The following is an 18,921-nucleotide window of genomic DNA, read 5'->3' as shown; positions in this document are numbered from 1 at the left end:
TCAAAGGTCATTCTCATTCTCTTGTTCTTGTATATTATTTAATTGGACAAGTTGACTGAAAGCATGTCTGTGTTTACAGAAGCAGACTTAATGCATGGGTGAAGTCAGGTTAACTCAAGTTGATGTAGCCCAGTATCACACACAGTGTCTCAATGGGCTTCCCTCCAAAACCCCTCAAAAAAAAAGTAGTGCAAAAGATTTCCCCATCAAACAGAAAGTTACAGTTGAGTTAATACAGAATACAACAATTAAATTCAAATGCGATGAGCGGACCCTCACTCCTTGTGCATGTCAGTGGCACTAACGTGACGATGGTTAATGCAGGTTTATTTCTGTGAAAGTCAGACTTGCAAGAATGACCGAGATTGTTTTTTACTGCGCAGATTCGTGGCCCTAGAAATTATGTTTGGCAAAATTTGTGTAAACTATTGTGTCTGGTGCTAGAGAGCACACAGTTATGCCATGTTGCTGTATATGCTGTTGGAGACCACGCCATATTATTTTCACAGAAATCATATAATATTATCGCTTCCTTCCTGCCTCCAGTAGGTGGTGCACTTACTTTGACAGCTTATTGGCATGTTAATGTCTTCAGGCCTGGACTCTTATGAGACTCGTAAAATTTCGGGCAGTTTGGTTAATGTACACTTAAGTTAAAACAACAGCATTACCATTGCAGCAGTGTTCAAGGAAGACACAATCTTAAACAGAAAGCATCAACAAGGTCTGAAGGCTGTATTTTCTTTTCTTTTTTTTTAATCACCACATTTTATTTGAATGCAGTTAACCTGAAAAGTACGTCAAGGTATAAAACATGACATTAACTGTTGCCAATAGGTGGCCCTATGAAAATAACAACATTTTGACATGCAAATGTTACGAGGTCTGGGACTGTTATCGTGCCTTTGAGCAGATTGGAAAATGTACTCACAAGCTACCACAACTTCCTGTTTTGAACCCCATGGGAGCTTAGGGTATATGAAACATGTGCAATGTAACTGTTGCCGTGATGTTGGATGGTTACAGTAGGTGATGCTATAAATGTTTAGAATATGTTATTACAGAGTTATTTGTTCTACTGGTCTGCAGGTGCTGAAACCAGATTGCACTGCTTATGTGTTGTACCTCAATGGTGTGACATCATTTGAGAGCATGACTTCTCCTCTTTTGACCCTTCTTGTTTTGTGGTGAAACAAGCAAAAATGGCCACCATGCCAGTGAAATGCCATTTGAAGAAAACTCTCAGGTTCAACTATAAGAGCATCATCAAGGCCTTTAGTCTTTTCAAAGTAAATTTTAGATGGATCTTGTCAACCTGCTAGAAGAAGTAAATAAAAGCATGACGGTGTTATGAAAGGTCTAGATCTAACAACAGAAGTCAAATTTTCAGAAAAAAAAGTGTAAGGATTATAAACTTATAAATGAACTCATATATTCAGTTTAGATATAGAAGAGAAGCCTGAAATTATTCACTTTGGGGGGATAGCCATTTAATTGATTTACAATAACATTAAATATTAATTTTCACTACCTATTGCTAAAACCTGAAAATAAAAGTAACAATTAGTGCCGGCTAAATGAGAAGCCTACTAACATTACTAGAACATTTTCATCGCTGGTTGCTACAGTAAAACATAATGAGAAGACATAAAAAGTGAAGATTCAATCTGACATTCTTAGCATCGAAGCTCAATGAATCTGAGTACTTTGCTAAGCTGAAACCAGATCCAAAATGGACCCAGCTGGTGGGACCCAACCCTAATTTTTCAAGACACAAATTTGATATTATCTTCAAGTGCATTGCAAATGAATTTTGTTTTTTTTTTTTTTTTACCATATTGCACATCCCAAAGCAATAAAATTAAAACAGTTAAAGTTGCAGTGACCTAATGTCACACAATATGTTTACTTCATTACCATTTAACCCAAACCACAATCTTTCCCTAATACTTTACAAAGTGCTTTTATTGCCTTACGCTAACCACCCGCATAACTTAGGAAGCGAACACTTATCTTTGTTGTCAAAGTCCAAAAATTGTCAGTTAGTATTATATCAGTGGAATTTTGCAGAGACAAGGTTGAGCACATGCACCCTGAGTTAATGTCGGGTTGAAAGGTGCCTCACTGTATCATTTTTAGTAACAGCTTCAAATCAATATATGGTTGCAGGAGGAAATGGGGAAATCTTCAGTCAATCATGAGGTAGTCTAGTATGTAATATTGACTTGACAAGGACAGATGTGTGTGTAAGCGATGGGGACAAGGCAAATCATGTTAAGAAAAAAAACAAACATTTTGTCACAGACTGTTAGCGGTATTTAATTGTGATCTGTCAGTAACTGGAGATAAGATAATGTAGACAGGTGTTTTTCTCTGTAACACAAATGCGTTTGCCCATATGAGTGCTGATAGATAAATCTGCAGTTTCCTCACAACCAGGAGCCACAGATATCTCCTGTTGCAATACTTGCTGAACAATTTTGTTTGTGTTTGAAGACAACCTAATGGAAAGTCTTTCAGTGTGATCCTCCTGCCCTCACATATTCTGTACTGGCTGCAATGCTTTTATTTAAACATGTGATAAGATAACTGGAAAAATAAAGTCAAATTGGTTAGTTAATAGGTTCAGTATAAAGCAGAAGGCTTTTTCTGATTACCCTTCAGTCTGTTCATCTATTCATCATCCTGGTGGTACTGGACAATCACGTTTGAGCTGCACAAAAACAGCTGCGGTGGAGAGGTGAAACATTTTGGCTGAAATGCAATCTCGGAACCCATTGGCTATCATCTGAGGACACTTTTTTTTGGTGTTAGCCTTTTTTAAAAAAATGTATCTGCATTTATATGCAAACATATATTACAGAGATTAGCCAAAATGATGGCATACGGAAGACAAAGTCTTTGCCCAGCTATCTGCTTGCTGCATAGGATCTTCTGAAGTATGGACCTTTGCCCCCCTGAGGCTTGTTGTCATCAGATGGTAGCCAATAGATTCTGAAATAGGTGGTGCACAGATTGCTGTCATTATCTTTTGTGTGTGTGTGTGTGTGTGTGTGTGTGTGTGTGTGTGTGTGTGTGTGTGTGTGTGTGTGTGTGTGTGTGTCTCCTTCAGGCTTCGTTACAAGTCAACATGCATGCAACCGAGCCATCATTAGCACAGTTCAATTGGCAAACTCACATGGAATGGGTTTATTATGTGAATGTACTGAGCAGGCCTGAGGACGCTGCAGCCACCAGGGATTTCAGTTATTTTTGACTGTTTAGCTTATTATCCTGTTCCACTGAATGTTTTAAATGATTACCCCTCTGTACATTTATATTACAAGGTCATTTTTTTAAACCTGTATTACACAAAAATATTTACATGATTAAGCATCAACAAGCATGTGGTCGGGGCTAATTTAGTCTTTTTAGAAGTTTGCATTCATAATTGATCCTATAGTTTACAGTGTGATGCCTTGTTCAAAATGCATAATCAGTGCATGACCAAAATGGCTGTATTGCCATGAAGTATTTATTTTTCAGTAACATTGTAAGTTACAAAACAAAATCCTCAAGTAACAGATATCATGCAGGTTAGTAGTATGTATTACCTTTTCTACATTTATTTAGGTAAAAACAATAAGAACAAGTTTGGTGTACAGAGAGCATAGCCATTTTCAACCTTTTGCTTAATGTAAACACATAAATATGCTTTAAGTAGGGCAAGACCAGCTTCGTAAATAAGAGAATGCCAAAAAGTCTACGCAGTTCTAAAGACACCCACCGAACCCAAGCATACCAGTTACAGTGATGAGTAAGGGGCTTACAATAGGTAATGACATTCAGTGTACCATGATAAACAGAGTCCAAATCATGCAAACACTGGGAGAGTACATTCATATATAATACATCCCCATAATGAAACACAGTCAAAAATATAGCAGAGACCAGCTTTATGTATTATGTTTGAATGTACAGTCGCCTAAACCTAACCAAAGCTTAACCATAACAATGGCAGATCTGAAAAGAATGAAATGAATCAGTTTTGTAACAGTTTTAGAAGATGATAGGCGCACCAGATCAGAAGATTCATTTCAACTTTTATAAAAAGTTGGTAACAGGACTCCTATTTGTTATTTAAGTTGGAAAACTTGTAAGAAAGAGATTGTTGGCACGACAAAAATCTCATCTGCAGAAAAAAAATGCACTTCTTTCCGATCTTCTCTATCCTTTCTGTCTTTCACAGACACACACACTTGATCTTGATCTTTTATCGCCACATTTGATCGGAGGTATTTAGATGTGCGGATAAACCTTTTCATCCGCTCTCCTCACAGCATGAGTCAGATTCCTTGTAGGAATGTAAACAAGTTGTTTGTGCATATTTTTTAACTTATATTTTGTACAGTGTTTTCCATCTTCAAAATGACATAGACTTTTATTGAGCTTGTGCTCTGCACAATGACATACATGCATAAACAAAATTGCACACATGATGCTGTTGACATTATTGATTTGGAATGAGCAAGAAATACTCTATACGCCCAAATTATCCATCCGCTACTCCATAAAACTCTGAGGGGGCTGGTGAATGCGAGACATACAAGTTGTAAGAGAAGAAAGAAGCTGCTGAAGGAAGGCTAAATAGAGATGTTGATAGATTTATGCTGATTCACTGAGATAAAACACAACAGAGAGAGAGAGAAGGAGCACTGCTGTGGGAATATGGGATGAAAAAAATGAAGAGAGGTGCTGAAAATGTGTGGAAGCTGGGAAACAGAAAGAAGTGATAGGAAGAGGTCATTATAAAGGATCATGAGGAAGATGAAGGAATGTGTCAAATATTTCAGTGTTGTTCATCTACTTTATTTGGTTTTAGTTTTGTTTTATACATCTGTAATGTCCAAATTAATTTATTTGAGAAATCTGTATTAAGTAACCAACAAATTTAGTCATTGAATCTTTTTTTTCCCGTATATGAATTATGAATAGTTATTGCCATTAATTCAAATTGTTCCAGTGAGATAATTACTATGAAGGCATATTCAATAGCATAGACTGTATATAAAGATGGACAACACAACAACTCCCCCAAAGTGTGGCTTTTCAATGTCAATAGCCCCCCTGATGTCTAACTGCAGTATAAGTCTCAAGGTCCCAAGGCCCCTCTATGTTAATGAATGATCATAGGCTGAACTAAAAACTCAAAGTTCACTCTAAATACATTTTTCCCCAAAGATGGTTTCAGTCGCTGAAGTTAGTTATCATCACCCTGAAGTTTGCTCAAGTGTTTGTTTTCATGATAAGTTTGGTTTTAATGAGTTATTCAGTTATATAAAAGGGTTTTTTGCCATGGTTGACAGCTGTAACAGCCAATCTGTGCACTCGCATTCAATGGAACTGCTTGTGATTGGTCGGACGGATATTTTGGCAGGAACTCCCCCACCGCGGCTATCGACACTACGCAGTCTCCGCCCTCGCAAGATGGCAGTGACCGTATTGGGAATATTTTGACTGCATTCTGGCACAGTGGGCGGAAGTGGAGCTTTGTTGTCCATCATTTTTTACAGTCCATGTGTGTTAATAAATACATTTTCTGTCTTGCTCACCCAACAAGAGAGGCTGTTAAGAGTTGTGATTTTTATTTGTTGTAATTTTACGAATTAATTTATTTATATTTGTATTAGACCACTGCGTACATTGGTGCTAATTATTCAGCACTGCTTCAAAACAATCATTTACAGGATTTCTGGGTGTGATGAAGTATCACACCCAGAAATGGGTTTCAGGTATTTAATTTAATGATATAAAGTGACATTCCCATTTGGTTATTTTGTTTTTTTTTTAAAAAATGTGGTTTAAAATTCCAGAACAATAATATAACAGTATATATGATATTTTGGGTGATGAAATCTTAATAATTTGTGTTGTTTAGAACAAACTGCAAACCCAGTTTGCACATGTAATTACATTGAAAAGCAGGTTTCTTAGCTTTAAATAATTTGCTGTGATTTTAAAACCAACTGGCAGCTGCCGCTTATTATATTAAAGGAATACTGACATTTTGCAAAATATACTTATGTGCTGTCATGCCAAAAGTTAGATGAAAAGATTGATACAGTGGTCTTTACACTAAATATGCAGCTAAAGCCTTGAGTTTTTTTTTGTTTCTTTTAGTTTTAGACAGCTTGTCTGGCTTCTTCTGATCCTAGTCTAAGCTAATCAGCTACAGGTTCTAGCTTCATATTTTGCTCAGACAGGCTACATGAAAATGGTCGATCTTATTTATCTCTCAGGATGAAAGCACAGAGGCATATTTCCCAAAATGTCAAACTTTGCCTTCAAAGGCACTTTATGCCATTATCTGATATAGCATTTCTATAAAACCCTCCATCAAATATTAGTCTCACATATGAGTGTCATACGTTTATCACCGTAGTTTTACCACCATGAGCCATCAAAGTTTACCTTATTCTTTTTTTAGCTGCATTCACATCTTCTGACTTTTTCCCTGGAGGTAATAATCCAAGGCATCCTTTTTAGCATCCTGCTCATTGACAAAAGTAGAGAATATCCAGCAAGAATTCACTGTACAGTAAATGTTCCTGTTCAGTTTTAGGGATCTTGTAAGGCAATGATATTCCTAACACTATGATGGCAGATGGTGTTTCAGTGTCATGTCCCACAGACGGAGAAACATCTTAGTTTGCAGTGACCCAAAATAGACGGCAGCATTTAAGCATTTAAGGTCATTGCTTCTTTCAATCTAAGTGCTTTTTGGTGATGTCAGCCTTATTTAGCCTTTAAGCAAGCCGTAGAAGCACACACACACACACACACACACACACACACACACACACACACACATAAACTGAGCAAGTGCTTAGCTACTCAAATCTCACTTGGGTGCATTATTCAAATGATTTGTAAAAACAATAACTTTTGAGTACCTCCTCTGAGTTTTCTGCCTCCTTATCTTTCTTGTCACTCATTTTTTGGTCATTACTGTAATTTCATCTCCCTTTCCTCCCTCCTTCTCTCAACAGTGTCTCAGTGTGCGTCGGCACTAGGATGTGCCCCCCACTATGAATTTGCCATTGAAGAGTTTTGCCTGGCCAAATTCAGACTGGACATGCAAGAGCTGGACCAGGGAAAGTGGTGTAGCTGGGAGGACACAGTCGAGTGAGTAGGATAAACACACACACACACACACACACACACAGAGAGAGACAGAGAGAGACAGAGAGAGAGAGAGAGAGAGAGAGAGAGAGGTCTAAACACATATGCAAACAGATTAACATGATCACAAATACAAATAACAACATAATGAGCTTCCCATTTCATATTTGCATAAGGCCTTGAATCAGCAGTTTCACTCAGTTTGTTAGTTGTAATGTAGTGAGAGCATTACATGTAATTGTAATGTGTTTCTTGAAAGCCTATAGATTGCCTAACACCACACATATAACCTTTATTTATCATCTTTGATCCAGTTAGAGTCAACGAAATGGAAGTTAACTTCACACTGTTATAACAAAGCAGTAGATTTAGTTTTTTCCTGCCTGGAGGTATATACAATGTGTGACATTTTGGTCACCTTCCAACAGCTTATTAGATACTGGGTGAGAGGCAACACAGAAAGAGATTGACTGGAAAAAATGGCATGAGATGAGAGGGATATGCAGAGACGATTAGTGTGGAGAACAAAAGCTTTACGCCTTTGGCATAAACAGGGATCTTTTGTGCATGTACAAATATTATCTTTGCACTCACTGTAAAAGATGTCTGGCGCCACAGGTTTCCACAGCTGCTCATAGGATCTGAGTGCCAGTTATTGGCATCATTTGGTACAGTGAAATAATTACATAAATAATACCCCCCAATAAACTGTCAATTTTAAATCATCCATCAAAGTGTTTTGTATTAAAACAGTAAACTCTCTATTCTGAAGTAGTAGTCATAACCCATAATATAATGATATCTGCAACCTTGGAAGGGGAACACAATTAATCAAGTCTCAAAAACACCTCCCCTTTGATCAGTTTGTTCTCGTCTCATCAGCAGTGTTGTCTCTGTTCTCATGAGAAGAACCAACTGTTGCTGGTGAAACCCTTTTATGCAGTTTTGGGACAGAGCCAACTGTGTCATAGCAAGGGTAGAAAATCCAAGCTGGAAGATTAATGTGGGTAAAGAGCAGTGTTTCTAGACCAACTTCAGGCCTTTAAGAGTAATTCAGTCAGCACTTTGCAGTAGGTAATCTGGATATAAATAGTCTATTGTTACTCTAAAGTGGATATAACCTTATTTGACATAGGCCAACTTCACTCATTGTATTAAGATATACAGTGAATTGTTATCAGAAGGAGCCTGAACCATAGGAGTGCCACAAGGCTCTGTTTTGAGACCTCTGATTTTCAGTGAGTACGTCTTTCAACTCAGCCCTGTCTCCTGGCAAAAAATAGTAATACTGCAATTAACAGCAAAATGTTTACTGACAATGTACTTAAGTTGTTCTCTGCTAAAATAGGCAGTCTTGCTGTACAGTATCCACACTTAGGGAATACAACATTATTTTATTTTTTTTATTAACATTTAACTGAAATCTGAAAAAAACAGAAGTGCTTTTGTTGCTTAAATCTAGATGAACCCGTTGTTCTGGTGTCCTGCACTTTGTAGGCCCTACGTACTCCCTAGGCACCTCCTTGCGAATCCTTTGCAGTACATGAATGTATTATTTTGTTACCTGAAAGAAACCGTGTCTCTCAATTTAATCCAGACATTGATTACATTGCCACAACAATGAAATAAAGAAAACAGTTTAGTAACATACAAACATATTTTGTAGGATAAAAGGTTGCCCATCTATGTGCATATCCTATGGTATGCAGATGACACAGTCATATATGCTCAAGAGGCAGGTACTGAACAAGCAGCTGACTAATAAACATACAAGGTGTACAAATGTGTTCGTCAATGAACTTAAATACAGAATGTATTGATTAGGTTGAAGGCAGAATTCATGATCCAAGAGAAAATAAAAGATTTACACCCAAGTATGAACCTGCTTTTATGCTACAATTGATTTCTTTCAGTTGAGTTAACTTATTAACATTTTTGATGCCAGGTAAGTTTATTTTACAACTAAAAAACATTTTTTTTAAATCGTTATTCTAATACTGATAATTCCTATTACAACCTGTGCACATTTTTTTATAGTTATGACCATCATATCTGAGGTCTGACACCATACTAATGTCATTACAACAAAGTCTGTCAGAGAGCAAAAAAAATATGACACAATGGGACCATAAAATTATCTAACTAATTATATTATCTAACTGCTTTATTTGGAGGTGAAACTGATAAAGAGCAGTTAGACATTCAGTAATTTTCTCCGATGTCAGGAAAATTACAGACACAACTATAGCAAGTATTAGTCAGAGCTACTTCCATCAAGCCCTTTACCATTTATAGCAGTTTTTACAGTTAGATTTTAGAGCTCTTTGAGAGAGCTCTCAAAGAATGTGGTGAGCACTGAGGACTCTGCTGGGAAAAATAATCACCCTGTTCATAAGCATGTACAAATATTAAATCTAAGTTATATCAACAATACCAAAAGTCTAGCACATATGGAGCAGGTTGGGGTGGTGGTTGGAGCTGGTATCAGCAGAGTAAAGTGAGAGGTATCAGCTTATAATGGGCCTGTAAACCTGCATGAATATGACTGGATGTTACTTTTCAGCTGGTGCTGTAAAAATAGCTGTACCAATCAGCTAATACAAGTATGACTTCAATGCTCTGTCTAAACCATCCCAGATCCCAGCAAATATCTCGAGTACAATGCCATAAACAATACAAATGATGGGCAAAACATCTAAAGAAGATGCACTAAAATATACTGCAAGGCATATTTGAAACTCAGTATATCGTCATAGTCTCAGACATGTAAGATAGCCTTAAAACCAATTAGGCTCTGAAAGATTGATAGGAAATAAGGAGAACTCTTTATATACTTAGTGAAAATAACTTGCTGAGGTTTGAAAGCTTCACTTTTAATTAGACGTCTGTCTGGTTTATAACTCCCAAAGCGACTCCTGCACCAATCAAAAGTTTTGTTCTGCTTTGTTCTGAGGAAATGAGATTCAGAGCTTAAAGGTCAGCCTCCAGAGGACTTCTGTCTTTTTCACTTTAAGGCCAGTAAAGGATAGAATAAGTGTTTACATTTCAACATGTCATATGCCTCGTCATGTCAAATGTATTTTTTTCAGTTGTAGACATGTGTAAGACACTTTGACAGTATACTGTGTCTTGTGTGTACACTATCTTCTGTATTTCTCAGTGTTTTTCTGTGTGTTTGAAAATACTGCAGCTAGCAGCTAAACTTGTTTAAAGCATCTCCTCTTAAAACTTGAAATTAAATGTTCTTTTTGTGTATGGTCCCTGAAAAAAAAATTACCTCAAAAATATATTGAATTGTGAAAGAAAGTCATACTTACTCTACCTTTCTTAAAGCACAGAGTTTGCTCTACAGTTGTGTCTGTAATCAGAACAGGGTCTTAAGAGTTTGATTTATCCTCTAATATCTAAAGTTTTGTCTCAAACCTCCTCAAAGAAAACAGAAAAAGCAGGAAAAGAACAACAATAATTGTGAATGAAAGATCGAACTGTTAAAAATGGTTCAGATGAGGAGAAAAGGTCAAATATCAGGACAATTCCCCTCAAGGAAAAGCTGCATCCTGGCCAAAATGCCACTGGGGATTTCTAATTCTGTCCAAATGACATTTGGCATCTGTGTGTAAATGTGTGTGTCAGGACAGTTGTACACTATGCCCTTCCTACCCCAATGTATCTTAGCTGTTAAAAGGAGGAGGTAGGTCCTTCAGCTTTCTCCTCTGTCCTCAGCTGTCACTTACCGCTGTCACATCAGCCGGAGTTGACCCAGCTCCTCAAAAACGTGTATCATTGTGCTGCTTAGTAGCTCAGCTGTCCTTCACCCTGCCTTGGCCCTAATTTTTCCCTCTCTGCAGGAAATCACTCTCATTTTCTCTCACATGAATCATACGTACAATGTTAAATTATGCTCCTATGATCATGTTCCTTAATATTTTAAATGCCCAGTTACATTTTTCATTAACTTAGGGAATGTTTGTTACTTACAAGGGGGAAGGGAGTGGTGTCCAATGGGGGAGGTAGGTCAAATATTTTTATTAAGCTCTGGAGAGGGAATTTTATTTTTTTCATTTTGGCTTATAGGGACAAACAACTTTAAATGGTTGTATTTTATGTTTATTACATATACCTTCTGAACCCCACAACCCAGTGGTGGGTTTCAAAGGCATGTTTTCTTTAAAATTCACCAAAATCACACCATTTATCATTGCCAAAAACTGTACAAATTTGTGTGATACACACACACACACACACACACATATATGTGTGTGTGTGTGTGTGTGTGTGTGTCTGTGTGTGTGTATGTGTAAACACATATGATTCCAATTGTCCTATATGCCGTCACAGCTGCTGTCACTGCAGTATACATTATTAAGTGCATGTATGTATTCTCAGATTCCAGATATACCTTCTTACATTTTTATAAGCTTTCACACACTTGAGTGCTGAGCCAACTATGAATGACTCCATCTGTTTGTCTAGCACTAAAACAGCTCTGCTTTATGTATTAACAGCTGTAGTCCTACTCTAAACTCTAGTTTCTCTCAGATGTTAATGCTCAGATATTGCATGTGTATCTGTCACCTTCCAACAGTAACATCTCTGTTTTATTTGGACTCCTACAACCCCTCAAGCAGAATTATTATTGCACAATGTCTCATGGTGGTATTTGTTCTCCTGTAAATATGTTGTAGAGCATGCATCAAATCCCAGCAATGAAAGAAGGGTAGAGAAATGCTGTTGAGTTTTGACACCAGTGCCCACAAGTCAATACAGGGATGATAATAATTACTTTATTTATATAGCAACTTTAAAAACAACAATTACAAAGTGCTTCACACACAGAGACACATGACAGACAACAGATAACAATTCAAATACAAATCCATGGTTAGCAAATGTCAACAAATAGGGAAAATTAAAAAAAATAAGGAAAAAAGGATAAAAGTGCGCATAAAAGAACATAACAAAGGAAACAGATAATATGATTTTAAAAAAAAAATTAAGAAAAAAGTGAGTCTCGAGAAACAATTTAAAAAATGAAAAAATGATGCCCATTCTTATGCTGAAGTTGTCAAACACTGCTGTTTGTTCAGCAATTTAGGTGTAAAATCATAATGCCAAAAGCCACCTTTCGCATCTGAATAATATGACGCTAAACAGCGTCAGGTTGAAATGCTGTCGGAAACAAAATAATATAAGGAGCATTAAAGTCTTAAAATAAAACCCTGTGGAACCCCATACACAGACCCCATACACAGAACTTCAGCTATATAATCAGTTATTTGTTACTCCTAATACAAAAAGGCATTTGATATTTGAATTTAGGAGAAAGTTGTTCTTACTTTAATGAGCCTTTTTCACAGCAGACATTTTGACTCATAATTGCAAAAGCACAGGTGTAACAATAAAACTGAAAATGGTTATTTTTTATTCAAGTGTAGAAGTAAGTGATGACATTGTGACAGTGAGCCAGCCCGCACAATACCAGGGCCCACTAACAAAACAATTCAGCCACTGTCTTTACATTTAAACCTGTGCTTTTCCTGCAGTGATATGTCAAAATGTGAACAGATGATGAACAGACCAGAAACTGTTATAAGAAAATGTCTTATCTGCCTTGACAAGAAAAGACTGGATATTTTAAATAACTGAAGTTGTCACAATAATGTGACCTTTCCTTTTTGGCACTTTGAGACATCACTATTGTGTATGGATGAACTCTGAGATCCATGAGTTAATTACATGCCATATAAAACCTTCTCCATCCATTCCACAACATGTCTCCTTGTACTGTAAGACCCTCAAAGGACAGGCTGTTATCATGCACTTTTTATATGTTTTCCTACAAGAAGTAATGCACCAAAATGTGTATCTCACGCAATCATGAGCGAGAAATTTGTTCACAACCCATGTAGAAGGCTGCGATCACATGTCCAATGTGCTGACAGTATTAAAGAAGGAAGTGCCTCTGGGCAGTCCAGTACGGAGGCAGGTTGGGGTGGTGGATGAGTCACTAAATAACAGCGTTTCTCCCGAGACTTTCCAAGGAGATTGATGTTCAGAACTGTGTGAAGTTTCAATGAACTTTGAAACACTTCAAGATAATATGTCTATGTATTAGTCTAACCTCAGTAACTTTATGTTAATTATGTGACTTCATGTTAAGGACCTAACATCAATCGTGGAGTGCCAAATCATCAGATATCATACAAACCATTATATGAGAATACACTGACATTTTAGATTACCACTGACAACTTTTAGATGAATGTTGATTTGCATTTATTTCCAAAAGTATGATCCATTAGCACTGAAAGTTGCTCGAGTTGTGCACTCCATTACAGTAAGCATGCTTTAGTTTGTGTCAATGTTACATTGATGCTTTATGTTAATCCAGTTCAAGTGCAGATTGATTTAAAATTTCTCAGCTGCATTTACATCAGCAAACTTTGCTGTTTGCAACTCAAGCACTCAGGCAAGTCTACCAATGCATTCATATTTTATGGAAATGTATGGAAATCAGCGATTGCCCTGGAAGTGAGGGAAGTATCATTCAACATGTGAAATGCAAAGCACCAATTATTAAATGTAATTAATGTTAGCTCTCAGGGGGAGCACTAAATTGACTAAAACATGCAAAACCACAAGTGTAATCTTTAAGGTGGAGAAAATGCATCAATTCATTTCAATTTTCCAATCCAGCTGCTGTGAAACTCCTCTTCTACTTGCCATAACATTGCTTATGTTTGTTCATGTTCATGTTCATGTTCATGTTTTCAGCTGCATGTGATGCTTATTGAATCACTTATCTGACTTGTCTAATTACTTCCAGAGACACTGTCTGAGGTGATGACACTGCAACCCAAATGGTATACCACTTCTTTAAGGATTTTAATAATCTCTGCAGCTGATTTGCCTCATTAGTTATCACTGTGAAAATATGCAAGTTAGAGTAAGTTCCTTTGATGGCATGAAAGACATTGTACATTCATGCATGAAGAGCTGTAGAGGAAGAGAAAGAAACTCAGCTAGGAGATGCAATAGTGCATTTTCAATATTTTCACGATTGTCTCTGGGTACAGGATATGTCTGGGGCACAGTTTGTTGACATGGTGATCCTTAATTGAGACTAATCAAATTATTCTGATATGGCGCTGCTGTGAAAAAACGCTGGGTTTACTAATAAGTGTGCAGTGTAGATGCATTTGATGTTGAGCTTAGTTGTATGATAATTTGAAGAAGAAAGTTGTTGCAATTTATCTTTTTGGTCTGCTAGCACTCAGGTATGCACAAGACACTCAGCAGATGGAAAATATCACAAGTCTGCTAATGCAGATGGAAGGCAGATGGAAGGACATAGACATCCAGCTGAGGACAGGAATGATAACATGTCAGCATCAATGCTCAATTTGAACTTTTTCCCAGCATGTTGTTCTAAAAATTTAAGCTCTCGGCATCTGTATTTCAAATACTGTTCCACCACTTGTCTTCAGATCACATAAACACATAGATGCATATATAATCAATTCTAATGTCATGTATTTGCATATCAATACGATAATAAATGTGCTGCACAAATGTGCTGTAGAAAACATATTAGCTTGATTTTTTATTCTAGCTACATAAGGTTAGTGTATGATTAATCTAACTTTGTCTCACTCCCAACTTGTCAAAACCAATGCTTTCAGATTTCAACGCACCAAGGTACCCCTCGGTGGTGGTATAAGATGCATAAGGTGGTATTTTTGCCACTCAGAACAACTGCTGTGATAAAAGAGCAAGAAAATATGCACTGGGTGAGCAAGAGTGGAGGTGGATGGGTCTAACAAACTCCAAACCTTCATCTGGGTGATCACCCTTCGTGTCTTATATGTAACCAAATGTCAGTTGAGTTATTTTAACCTAGTGTGCTATACTACGCAATTAATGTCACTTGATGGAATAGTATGTTACTAAATATGTTGATGTGGGACATCCTTGGGAATGATATCCATGTGTCTTTGGCAGTTAACGACCAGTCTCATTCTCCTGGATGCTATTTTCTTGCTCAACTCAGGCAATAAATGATTAATTGATTTACTTATTTTAAACTAAACTGTGATGTTTTTTCTAAACCTAACCACATATTGTTTTTGCCAACTAGGGAAGTAAACTAACGTTCTAAGTTTATTATGAGAAAAGACTGTATGCATGTGATAAGTGGGAACTACATATTCCCTTTGAAATGAAAGTTTATTTTGAAAGGACACACTGCATGTAATGAAAATCAGTTAAAACACCATCCTTGTGCATTCAAAATTGTTGCTGGAGGGGTACCTGGATTGTCATAATTTGACACGTATGGCCACTTAGCATTTGAGAAGTTGGGATATAGAGTACGTTGCTGCATGATCAGTCACCCTCAGCACAAACCTTTTAGATTAGTCAACAGAAGCAGCACCTTAATACTAAACATGTTGTGGTGAGGAAGCAGCCGTTTAACCTTTTGAACTGTTTGCTTTGAGATATGGCCATTTATAGTCAGCCGTGGACTAAGTGTCAGCTAGCCAACAGCTCAACACATTCTAAACCATAAATATTTTTCTGTCTCTTTATTTAACTTTCAATTTTTCACATCCATCTTGCTTTTTTTTCTCATTCAGCCATTAAATCTCTCACTACAGTTTTTCATAGCTTTCAGTGCCCTGGAGCCGCTATGTGAGGTCACATAGAGTACCACAGACTCCTCAATAAAACACATGCCACCGAGGTCACTGCCTACATCAGGAGGATGTAGTCTGTGAGATTCCTGCGAGACGAGATTTAGTCTGCGTTTGTAAAGCTGATGGTTTGTAAAGGCTCCCTTGTGGCCAAAGAAAGTGTACACACTGCAGTCACTTATTTCACGTTAAAGAAACAATTAAGTTTGGAAAAATGGATGAGACTAAAAAACAGCTGGAGAGAAAAACTGCGAATGATAAAGGATTTGGTACTCAACTGTCATGTCCAATTACATAGTGCCAATAGCATCTCTCAACAAAGAAAGTAACAATTTAATTGCTTCAAGACGATGGGCACAACTCCAATTATTAAGAGTCGAAGACTTTAATCTTTTCTGCAGTCATCATAACAGAAGATGCCCTCTGGCAAACAACTGGGACAATAATTTGTGTTTTAATCCAACGTCCACAGTGATTATAAAAGACCGCCTAATCGTGGTTGCATGTCATTCCCTTGTATGCACCAAAATCATGTCAAAATCGTTGTTTAAAAGGGCCTATGGAAATAAAAACTCCCAAACTGTCCTTTATCTTGTAAGCCTCTGAGTGGGCAGGCAGGTGTGCAGTATGTGTTTGATTGACAGCTGAGCAGGAAGGGTCATCGGCATTGCGTCTTCCCCAAAGCCACACCATGTTTTTTGGGGAAAATAATCATGCTGTCACATAAAGAGAGAATCAGCAAAGTGCTGAAAAGCTGTTGTTTGGCAGATTATTCAAGGCTTTCACACTGAGATTTGAGGCGTAAAAGATACTTACATTTTCACTGTCACTGTGGTCACTGGCTAAATGATGCAGAAATAAAGTCACAGCAGCATCAGACTGCCAACCACAACTCAGTCTTTGCCTGGAACAGTTGGTCATTAACAGGTTGCTTATTAACACACAAGGCCTGGTGGTTGAACCAAAGATGTATAACCCTTAATTTAGTAAAAAGCAAGGTCACAAAACAATTATTAGACATGTCTGTACATCAACAAACAAATATACAAAATTAAACAAGCATAGTTTGAAGGTCCAGTATTTAGGATTTAATGGCATCTAATGGTGAGGTTACAGAACTGAAATGTCTCCTGTGTGACAAGTGTGTAGGAGAACTACAGTGGCGGACACAAAAACATGAATGGCCCTGGTTCTTATGGCCACATGTCCTGTATTCAAAATACTAACTGCATCCACCAGGTTGACACTATATGGTCCCTATTAAATACAGGCGAAGAAACCTTAATAGGTATAAGAATTCCTTCATCCCTCTATCAGTGAATCTCCTAAACTCAGAAAAAAGGAGGGTGTAAAGTTTGGGGCACTGTTGCATGTATTTGCGTGCACTTTATGTTTGCACTTTCCTGTGCTATGCACTTTGTGTGTGTGTCTATGTATGTATTTTCATGTGTTAGCCTTTAGGTCCGAGACAAATTTCCCTAGGGACAAAGAAAGTAATCTTGAACCTTGTATCTTGAATGAGGAAAATGTATATGGAGAAGTGAAAGCTGCACAACAACACTCATTTGCATTTGATGGGCACAAATAAGTGTAGCTTCACCTCATCTTTTTTTTTTTCAAAACTTAAACATCAACAACTTGAGATAATCCGCTGCATATGAATATGTATTGGGTTTATTAAGTATGCTTTAGTCGATCCATCTGCCAACCCCAAGACCCTGTAGGCTATCTACTCATCCATCCGCTGTGTGTGTTGGGTTAGTTGGGTAACTGTGGCACTTTATTACATTACTGTGTTCAGTGTGGCAGTAGCTAAGTGTAGCCTCCAACACACACACACACAAACTCCTCCAGCATTTTGCATAGCCTCATAAACACGGCAGAAACAACTTCAGCTTTCTTCCCTTTTAGATTTCATTTGCAGAGTAAACAAACAAATTAGATTCAATTTCTCCAAGAAGATACTTTATAACATACAAATAAGTTACAATAAGTTCAAAGAGTATTTTTTCTTCTGCTTATCAATCCCTGTGTTTTGTCACTTTTACTGAAATGCTAAGCTCCTTTCTACTACTGTGTTTAAGTTCAGAAACAGGAGGTATATGATGGTTTTGGTGACCTTGTACACTAAGTAGTTTTGTGAATTCAGCTTGATCTCAGCACCTTGCCCAGCTGACCTTACTGCAGGATCAGAACACTGGAGCAAGTTTGCCCAATGAATCAAAAGACGGATATTAAGTTTTTGATTAATCCTAATTAAGGTCTCATTCTCTGCCTTTGCCCTTGTCTCAGTTTTTCATGCCACGGGCTCTTAGTTTAAAAATAGCTGTGTTTCTTGGTTTTACAAGGGCCTTTCTTTGCGTGTGATTGTTGGAGGGTATTTTGGTCAGTCAGTCATGCATGCCTGTCAGCCGTCTGTAATAATTTAAAAACCCTTTTGTGAGTGAGCTCACATCGGGGTTATGTGCGAACCCAGGCCAGAGAAATCCAACAAGCTCAGCAGTGTGGAAAGCTAATTGAAGTTCCCTTTCTGTGGACCCCTGTGATTAAACGGCTGATTAGTCGGTGATTAGAAATGGATTGCCGTATGTTTTTACAGCTCTAATGACTGGATAACATCCAGCATTGCCTGGATTGTTGCGCGGCTGCAGCTGTTATGCAGTGCATCTTTAATAGCATTAGGACAATGATTTGAATACTTGCCTCAGTTAGGGAGGATTTCCATCTGTATTTAAAGTTTGATGAAAGAAGTCACCCAATTTTGAAGATCATCAGACTGGCTGGCATACATTTCCTTCACATCCACGCTTCTCTTCTGTTGCTAGAAAGGAGAAACCACTGCATTTGTTCTTCTTCCTTCGAGGGAACAAACATATCATCTCTTTTTCTCTTCCTTTGTTGCTGTAAAAACCCCAGTTCTTTACAGTCTTTCACCTCCTATAAGCTTTGAAAACATCTCAAATTTGACGCAGAGCTGCCTATATGTACTGGAGCCCTTTGAAGAACAGACAACAAGAGGTGTTTCCTGCTCTAATTGAACCATCTCCTTGTTCTGAGCCTTGGCATT

General features: G+C 37.5%; 1 protein-coding gene across 1 annotated transcript in view; it reads left to right on the top strand.

Annotated features, from left to right (window-relative positions):
• The window catches only part of ramp1 (receptor activity modifying protein 1), a 72,116-nt gene that overhangs the window by 39,309 nt on the left and 13,886 nt on the right, over window positions 1–18,921 (top strand). The window contains exon 2 of the mRNA XM_042495179.1: window positions 7,029–7,164. Coding sequence (XP_042351113.1) covers window positions 7,029–7,164 — 136 coding nt within the window. The remainder of the gene's footprint in view (window positions 1–7,028; window positions 7,165–18,921) is intronic.

Source organism: Plectropomus leopardus, chromosome 10 (assembly GCF_008729295.1).
Source record: "Plectropomus leopardus isolate mb chromosome 10, YSFRI_Pleo_2.0, whole genome shotgun sequence".
NCBI classification, from domain to species: domain Eukaryota; kingdom Metazoa; phylum Chordata; class Actinopteri; order Perciformes; family Serranidae; genus Plectropomus; species Plectropomus leopardus.
Note: the sequence above shows the minus strand (reverse complement) of the source record. Positions and strands in the feature narration are given on the sequence as shown.